At 43.9% G+C, this 9,658-nt stretch overlaps 1 protein-coding gene across 1 annotated transcript in view; it reads left to right on the plus strand.

The window, feature by feature from the left end:
• The window catches only part of PSMB7 (proteasome 20S subunit beta 7), a 132,533-nt gene extending 127,911 nt beyond the window's left edge, over positions 1-4,622 (plus strand). Inside the window, exons 7-8 of the mRNA XM_068249731.1 lie at positions 1,374-1,525; positions 4,406-4,622. Coding sequence (XP_068105832.1) covers positions 1,374-1,525; positions 4,406-4,517 — 264 coding nt within the window. The 3' untranslated portion in view covers positions 4,518-4,622. The remainder of the gene's footprint in view (positions 1-1,373; positions 1,526-4,405) is intronic.
• The last annotated feature ends 5,036 nt before the right edge of the window (positions 4,623-9,658 follow it).

Below are 9,658 nucleotides of genomic sequence, written 5' to 3' on the forward strand. Positions count from 1 at the left end.
TATGTGTGCAGTTCTCTCCCCAAGGTCATTGAGCCTTAATTGAGATGCGTATGGCTAGTAGAAATGAGTGAGCAAAATTAACAAGCTGGTGGCTGCCTGTACTGCGGATGGGGGGGGGGGGGTACCTTTGGCTATCTATGCTGGGGCTACCTACCCTACTTTATCCTAGTCACTGTGTAGCATTGAAAAGTTCTGTTACCAGTTTTCCTGCTTTATGGAATTGACATCTTGTATGTGTTACGCAGATGTTTTCCAGTGAGGTTAGTGATGTCACACCACTAATGGGAGTGATATTAAGCCCTCAAGGACAATGAGGTATTTTGCTAACTGAACTGTATATGTTATCCTGTTGCATCCATCATAAATGCTGAAAAAAATTCAGTACGTATCTATAGAGATGGGACTCTATTTGATACATCTCTTGAACTAGTGATTAGGCAGAACAATGGCTTTATTCATGGACTATTTTTAAGGCCTACTATAATGTAGTAACCTGGAGGGAGAAGCTACAACTGGACATGCTTGCACTAATATGTATTTGTACGTACTTGTGCTCCAGGCGTTCTCAAAGCAAATTACATACTTTGCAGGTCAGAGCTTAGGCCCACCCACACCTCACTATTGGTCAGCGAGCTTTATGTCATACACCTGGAGAGGCATGGTGGCACAAGATGTTTTTCATAACTAAACAATTCTGGTTTGGGGTTTCTAGGGATACTCTGGAATATATCTTCTCTAGATCTCTGTATGTTATGGAAACCCTATAGAAAACAAGAAGTGTTTGTTGCGTACTGGCAACCAGTCATTTGTACATATAATTTTTCCAGTGTAGGTTAGAGGATAAAAGTCTTGTTTACATGTAATTCTAGTGAAAACAATACTACTCTCACAAGCATGAAGTTGATCATGTGTGGACACTTCTATCTACCACCTATTTTTAGGTGCTCACTGTACTCAACTCTCTCAAAATTTTTACAACACACAGAAGTTTACTACAATTCTTCTCAGGGCTGTGGAGTCTGAGCGATTTTGGGTACCTGGAGTCGGTAGTTTTACTGTATATAAGGAGTTGGAGTCGGATGATTTTTGTACCAAATCCTCAGCCCTGGTAAGTGGACTAAGGAGTCGGCGTCGAGGAGTCAAAGCCATTTTAGGTACCTGGAGTTGGAGTGGGTGGTTTCATAAACTTTGGAGTCAGATGATTTTTGTACCAACTCCATAGCACTGATTCTTCTGCATAGTTGTAGCAGTGGGGGTTGGTTTGTACTTTACAACCGTGTCAAACCTACCCTTTCCTTAACTCTTAACTAGTGGTTAGATATACATGCAGTTGAAAAACTATATACATCGCTAATGTTTATTTCCATTTTCAGGAAGAAGAGGCCAAACAGTTAGTGCGAGATGCTATTGCTTCTGGAATCTTCAATGATTTGGGCTCAGGCAGTAACATTGACTTGTGTGTGATTACCAAGAATAAGGTGGATTACATTCGTCCTCATGATGAGGCCAACAAGAAAGGTGTGAGGTGAGTATTCTGACACCTGTTGAGATTTGTCATTTGGTTTTGTATGATTCCCTATTCAGTAATGCAGTATACTGTATACAGATTACTGGTTCTCTCCTTTAGTTTGAGTTGTGATATTTCTCCACTGACCACAAAATTGACCAAGGCCGATTCTATTCTATTAACCACTTGAAGACCAGAGGTTTATACACCTAGTGCCCAGGCCATCTTCACAAATTTAACAGTTTTATTGTTTGGTTATACAACTTAGCACCCAAATTAATTTTACCTCCTTTTCATCTCACAAATAAAGCTTTCTTTTGGTGCTGCAGTGAAACCTTAGATTGAGAATAACTTTGAGTTTAAGAGCACTTTGCTATACAAGCAAAAATTGTGAAATTTTGACTTGATATACCAGCAACATCTTGATATACAAGCAAAACAAAAAGTATACATGCGTCACGTCATCACAACTGAGCCAATAGTTCTCCCTTTGGTGCTGCAGGATTGTACTTTATTGGGCTTAATCTGAGTGTAGAGACTTTGCAAATTCACATTTCCATGAAAGTAGGCAAAAGTAACTGTCAATGGATAAGTTGCTTGTTAAAGCTATACACAAAAAAATGTTGGTTTGAGCCAACAGATGGCAATGATTCTGTTAGTTATGAAAGTCTTGATTACATTTACCTTATACCTTTTTTTTACTATAACTTTTGGAGGATTGTAGAATGAATCACCTGGGTTTCCATTAATTCTTATGTGGAAATTCGCTTTGATATAAGAGTGCTTTGGATTATAAGCAGGTTTCCGGAACAAATTATGCTTGCAAACCAAGGTTCTACTGTATTTGGTTGCTGTTGCTATTATTATTTTTTTTTATTAATAATAAAAAATACTGACCCTTGTTAAGAAAAAAAAAATCCCTCCCCCCCACCTTCAAATATGCCCTAGACTATGTTACATACACTACAATATACTGTACATACTAGAGTATAAGCTGACCCAACCCCCCCCCCCCCCCACACACACACACACACACTTTTACCTAAAAAAAAATTGAAATTGGAAAAAATGTTTGACCCCCAATATAAGCCGGGAGTGGCAAAAGCCACAACACCACTCACAACCATGGCCGGGCACAGCCATGAATTAGAAAAGCAGCATAACTTCAGCAGATTGCAATAATAAGCCAGAACATAGGCCTACAATGGAGATGGACATGCAAAGCTGGCATAAAGATAATGCATGGAATGCAGAGCCACATAGTCATGTGTTTAAAACTTGATGTAGAAATGCAAGGATTCTCACCACTCAGTACACTCCCTGTATGTCTTCCAAGGCTACAACTCGACATTTCCATGGGAGTTCCCAGCTAACCTCATCTCAAGTGTGTGGACTCCTTCAGATAATGCACGCAGTGCATATAGTGGGGACACTGTGGGGGTTACTCTATAGAGTATTGACTCGAGCATAAGCTGGGACTTTTTTGGCCCAAAAATTAGGCTTATACTCCAGTATATACAGTACATACATAGACATATGCCTATGGTAGGGATTAGATTGTGAGCCCATCAGAGGGACATTTAGTGACAACACAATATACTCTGTACAGCGCTGCACAAGATGTCAGCATTATATAAATGTTTGTGTGTAAATAAAAATCACCGCCTGCCAGCGCTGATCAGCAGCTGGCAAGCTGATCACTGTACCCCGCTGTTTACAGTGATGGGAGCTTGTGCGAGCGTGAGCTCCCATCAAATCTCGCACCTCACAAGACTACTCCATATGGCGGCACTGAGAAACAACAGAGCCTCTAGGCCGCTGCCAATGTGTGTTAGGCGGCCAGCAAGAGTCTAAAGGAAAGTGGTGCAGAATTTCTATTTCATGTGCCCAATGTGCTACACTACACTACACTACAGCTCATTTCCTGTCTTCTCTGGATTCCGCTGATGGGCAGATCTGGTGTGAAAAATGAAAATCCGACTACATTTCCCAGCATTCCTCCATTGCAGCAGAGTAGAAAGTGCCCTCTGAATGAGCAGGGGGTCTTATAGTTCACAGGAAATGTGTGGTGAGTGGCTGGTAACACAGCTAAAGGCTAGCAAAGGTTAACTATTAAGTTTTGTATTTAAAATGTTACATTCCAAAGGTAATACCTTGTGATTTACACTAATCTACACCATTTCTGTTAGAATTTGCCTGTTTTGGTTTTGGATTTAGTTAAACTCTACTTTTATTAAAACACTGCTTAGAGCTAGATGAGCCGTTAGATGGGCTTCAGTTTTTGACCTCCCATGCAAATTTCCACTGGTTTAAAACTGATCCAATGAAGGCCTATAACGGCTGCTTAGTTAAGTTTCCACCTAATTAATCAGCAGCTACTTGACTTCAACTGAACATTCCTTTTGTAAAGGAAAATTGTAGTCTCCCTTTGTTGAGCTGCAAAACAAGCATAAGTAATAACCCTTTGAACTTTTTTTACACTAAAACCTTATCAGCATTGTTTCCTCAGCCAGATACAAGTTTTTGGGGCTTTTATTTACTTTTCAGGAAAAAAGGTAAAATTTTGCATCGTTAACAACTCAGGACAATTTTAGTAGAACTGGTATTGTACCTCTGTTTATCTCATCATGTCACATGTAATTTCGAGTAAGTTTCTGAATGATGGAGGTTTTTTGTGTTCTGATTACGGCATATACAGTAAGTTGGTGTCAGATCTCAGATCCCCCCGATCAGTTTTGTAATTGAGGGAAGGGGATCTTTCCCATTATTCTTTCTACAACTATGGCTTGTGTGGATATGTGCTCCTGTTGGGGCTGTACATTTGTTATATCCCCTCATCACAACAACATAGAATAATAAAAATTTGATTTATTATTTATTTTATTTATTTATTTTTAGGACTGGAGATTATAAGTACAAGAAAGGCACCACCGGAATTCAGTCAGAAAAGATTACCCACTTCAATCTGGATCTGGTGGAAGAAAGTGTTCAAACTATGGATACCTCTTAAGGTTTTCTGATTTCGAGTCGGATCGTCAAGTCACCTGCTTGTAGTAAACCATATGTTAAACCTTTGTTCCTTTGTGATAGCTTCAATAAAAAAAATTACAAAATACTTTAGTATCATTGAAACTATTCTGTTATTTTGCATGAGTTTATTTACCTGGGGCAATCTGCAGTGGCAAGAGAAATTAGGAGCTATTGTATTTTTTATAAAAGCCACTATTTTTATATATATTTATTTCCCCCCTCCTTACCTCCCCCCCGCCAGCCAATCACAGAGATCAGCTCTCTGAGCCTCTCCAGGGGACAGCCGAGTGACACGGCTGTCTCCCCAGTACAGTGCTGTCGTAGATCGCATCGCTGTACAATGTAAATAGATGGCGGTTTCGCTGTTAGACTGATGACGAAGCTGAGCTACGTTATTCAAGCGGTGATGCATGCGCATCGGCGCGCACAATCCCCTGCAAAACCCAGCCCCAGGACGTCACGCATTTCGGCGTTAGGCGATCCTGGGGCTGCCACACTCCAACGCTGATCGGTGTTAGGCATTCGGGAGGGGGTAAAAGGACAACTGTAATGAAAGTTATACGGAGGCTGCCATACTTATTCCCTTAAACAATACCAGTTGCCTGGCAGCCCTGCTGGTCTGTTTGGCTGCAGTAATGTCTGAATAACACCAGAAACAAGCTAATCTTGTTAGATCTGACAATAGTGTCAGCACCTGATCTGCAAATACTTGTTCAGGGTCTAGGGCTAAAAGTATTTAAGGCAGCAGATCAGCAGGATAGCCATGCAACTGGTATTGTTTAAAAGGAAAGAAATATGGCAGCCTCCATATACCTCTCACTTCAGTTGTCCTTTAACCACTTGCCGACCGCCTACTTCATATTGGCGGCGGCAAAGTGGCAGCCCCAGGACCACGTAACGCAGAATGGCGTCAGGTCCTGGGGCACTGTTTTGCCGGGGATCGCGCGCTGGTATGCGCGCGCATCCGCCGGCAATAGGCTCCGCTCACCCGCGACGTCAACCCGCCGGCCAATCGGAAGCGCCGGCGGGTTGTTAACCCAACGATCGCCGGATAGGAAGCGTATAATACGCTTTGTAATGTTTACAAAGTGTATTATACAGGCTGCCTTCTGCCCTGGTGGTCCCAGTGTCCGAGGGACCACCAGGGCAGGCTGCAGCCACCCTAGTCTGCACCCAAACACACTAATCTGCCCCCCCTGATCGCCCACAGCACCGCTCAGACCCCCCCCCCCCCCGCCCACCCCCCAGACCACTGTTTGCACACAATCACCCCCCTAATCACTCATCAATCACTCCCTGTCACTATCTATCAACGCTATTTTTTTTTTAGTCCCTAAACTGCCCCCTGGGTACTCCTGATCACCCCCCCCCCACCCCTCAGATTCTCCCCAGACCACCCCCCCCCCCCCCCCCCCGTGTAATGTATGCATCTATCCCCCCTGATCACCTGTCAATCACCCCCTGTCACTGCCACCCATCAATCAGCCCCTAATCTGCCCCTTGCGGGCAATCTGATCACCCACCCACACCAATAGATCGCCCGCAGATCCGACATCAGATCACCTCCCAAGTGCAGTGTTTACATCTGTTCTCTACTCTAAACACCCACTAATTACCCATCAATCACCCCCTATCACCACCCATCAGATTAGACCCTAATCTGCCCCTTGCGGGCACCCAATCACCCGCCCACACGCTCAGATTGCCCTCAGACCCCCCCTTATCAATTCGCCAGTGCATTATTTACATCCGTTCTTCCCTGTAATAACCCACTGATCACCTGTCAATCACCCCCTGTCACTGCCACCCATCAATCACCCCCTGTCACTGCCACCCATCAATCAGCTCCTAACCTGCCCCTTGCGGGCAATCTGATCACCCACCCACACCGATCGCCCGCAGATCCGACGTCAGATCACCTCCCAAGTGCAGTGTTTACATCTATTCTCTCCTGTAAACACCCACTAATTACCCATCAATCACCCCCTATCACCACCTGTCACTGTTACCCATCAGAATAGACCCTAATCTGCCCCTTGCGGGCACCCAATCACCCGCCCTACACGCTCAGATTGCCCTCAGACCACCCCCTATCAATTCGCCAGTGCAATATTTACATCTGTTCTTCCCCGTAATAACCCACTGATCACCTGTCAATCACCTATCAATCACCCATCAATCACCCCCTGTCACTGCCACCCATCAATCAGCCCCTAACCTGCCCCTTGCGGGCAATCTGATCACCCACCCACACCATCAGATTGCCCCAGACCTACCCTCAGATCACCTCCAAAGTGCATTGTTTACATCTGTTCTGCCATCTAATCACCCACTGATCACCCATCAATCAGCCCCAGACAAAAAATAAAATCTTCTATGAACTCACCATACACCTAACGGAATACCTTGGGGTGTCTTCTTTCTAAAATGGGGTCACTTGTGGCGTTCCTATACTGCCCTGGCATTTTAGGGTCCCTAAACCGTGAGGAGTAGTCTAGAAAACAAATGCCTCAAAATGACCTGTGAATAGGACGTTGGGCCCCTTAGAGCACCTAGGCTGCAAAAAAGTGTCACACATGTGGTATCGCCGTACTCAGGAGAAGTAGTATAATGTGTTTTGGGGTGTATTTTTACACATACCCATGCTGGGTGGGAGAAATCTCTCTGTAAATGGACAATTGTGTGTAAAAAAAATCTAATATATGTCATTTACAGAGATATTTCTCCCACCCAGCATGGGTATATGTAAAAATACACCACAAAACACATTATACTACTTCTTCTGAGCACGGCAGTACCATGTGTGGCGCTTTTTTGCAGCCTAACTGCGCTATAGGGCCCAAAGTCCAATGAGTACCTTTAGGATTTCACAGGTCATTTTGAGAAATTTCGTTTCAAGACTACTCCTCACAGTTTAGGGCCCCTAAAATGCCAGGGCAGTATAGGAACCCCACAAATGACCCCATTTTAGAAAGAAGACACCTCAAGGTATTCCGTTAGGAGTATGGTGAGTTCATAGAAGATTTTATTTTTTGTCACAAGTTAGCGGAAAATGACACTTTGTGAAAAAACACAATTAAAATCAATTTCCGCTAACTTGTGACAAAAAATAAAATCTTCTATGAACTCGCTATCTAACTAACTAACTACTAACGGAATACCTTGGGGTGTCTTCTTTCTAAAATGGGGTCATTTGTGGGGTTCCTATACTGCCCTGGCATTTTAGGGGCCCTAAACCGTGAGGAGTAGTCTTGAAACGAAATTTCTCAAAATGACCTGTGAAATCCTAAAGGTACTCATTGGAGTTTGGGCCCATTAGCGCAGTTAGGGTGCAAAAAAGTGCCACACATGTGGTATCGCCGTACTCGGGAGAAGTAGTACAATGTGTTTTGGGGTGTATTTTTACACATACCCATGCTGGGTGGGAGAAATACCTCTGTAAATGACAATCTTTTGATTTTTTTTTACACACAATTGTCCATTTACAGAGAGATTTCTCCCACCCAGCATGGGTAAGTGTAAAAATACACCCCAAAACACATTGTACTACTTCTCCCGAGTACGGCGATACCACATGTGTGGCACTTTTTTGCACCCTAACTGCGCTAAGGGGCCCAGAGTCTAATGAGTACCTTTAGGCTTTACAGGGGTGCTCAAAATTTAGCACCCCGCCCACTTGCCAGGACAGTTAACAAACCCCACAAATGACCCCATTTTGGAAAGAATACACAACAAGGTATTCCATGAGGGGAATGGTGAGGTAATTGAAAATTTTATTTTTTGTCACAAGTTAACGGAAAATGACACTTTGTTAAAAAAAAAAAAATAAAAAAAAAAATTCTGCTAACTTGTGACAAAAACTAAAATCTTTTATGAACTCACCGTGCACCTCACATAATACTTTAGGGTGTCCTCTTTCCAAAATGGGGTCCTTTGTGGAGTCTGTCCTGGCATTTTAGGGTCTCTGCAATCATTACATATAGGGCCAGTATTAGGAGTTTCTGCTATACTCCTTATATTGGGTATACGGGTAATGCACTCTGGGCTGAAAGGAAAAATGAACGGCAAACATACCTTGCTCCACATCAATGGCAGATCTTCCTCCACATCAATGGCAGTGATAACCTCAGGAAAGAGACACCCCGTGCCACCCTGCACTCAGGGTGAACCACCAACTTATGTGACTGGGCCTCAGAACTTTAGTATACAGCATTATGCCTGTAGGATACAGCAATATGCCTGCCAATAGAGATGACTCTGTGTGGCATTAAAGCATCATCATAGGCCCAAATCACATATAAACCGGGGGTGTCCACACTCAAGGGAAATTCAAACATGCCGTCTTATATCGCCAACCCAGGACAGATCAGCAATATCAAGCATGGAAACCGATCCTTCTTCCGACTTTTATGCTTACCCGTTTGGTTTTCAAGCTTACCTCTCCTCTCCCTGCGACAATGTGTGAAAGACCACTGAGTGTGTGCCTACTCCTGTGTCTGGAGTTCCCTAGGTTCTAATAGTGTACCTGCTCGTAGTACCTCTCAAAACACGGCCCTACGCATAGGCCAGGCTGGTCAGGACAGCGGGGACAATAATAAACGGTGTCAGTCCTTGTTCTAGCCCTGCTGCAGACACGGCAACGTTTTCTTCGGATGCGTTGACCTGGGGCACACGGAAGCTGATAGGCGTAATGCCTTCCATGCAGTCGGCTAGTTGCATCTGGGGGGGGGGGGATACAGGATGTCCAGAATGATCTCTTCCTGAAATTGGAGGAAAGATCCAGTTCTCCCAGCCTTACTGTAGAGAACAAAGCTGTTATAAACTGCCAATTGAATCAGATAAAGACACTTTCTTATACCAGCGTCTTGTTTTCCGGGTAATTAAATAGGGCGCTAACCTCTGGTCATTGAAGTCCACCCCTCCCATGTTGACATTATATTCGTGGACGACAAGGGGCTTTTCAATTACCTTAGTTGCCCGTTGAATTTGGACTGTCGTGTCTGTGTGAATGGTGGACAGAAAGTAAACGTCCCTCTTGTCCTTCCATTTCACCGCGAGCAGGTCTTCAGTACGCAAGGCGGCCCTCTGCCCCCGTTCAAGTCTGGTGGTAACGAGCCGTTG

This window comes from Hyperolius riggenbachi, chromosome 8 (genome assembly GCF_040937935.1).
Source record: "Hyperolius riggenbachi isolate aHypRig1 chromosome 8, aHypRig1.pri, whole genome shotgun sequence".
NCBI lineage: Eukaryota > Metazoa > Chordata > Amphibia > Anura > Hyperoliidae > Hyperolius > Hyperolius riggenbachi.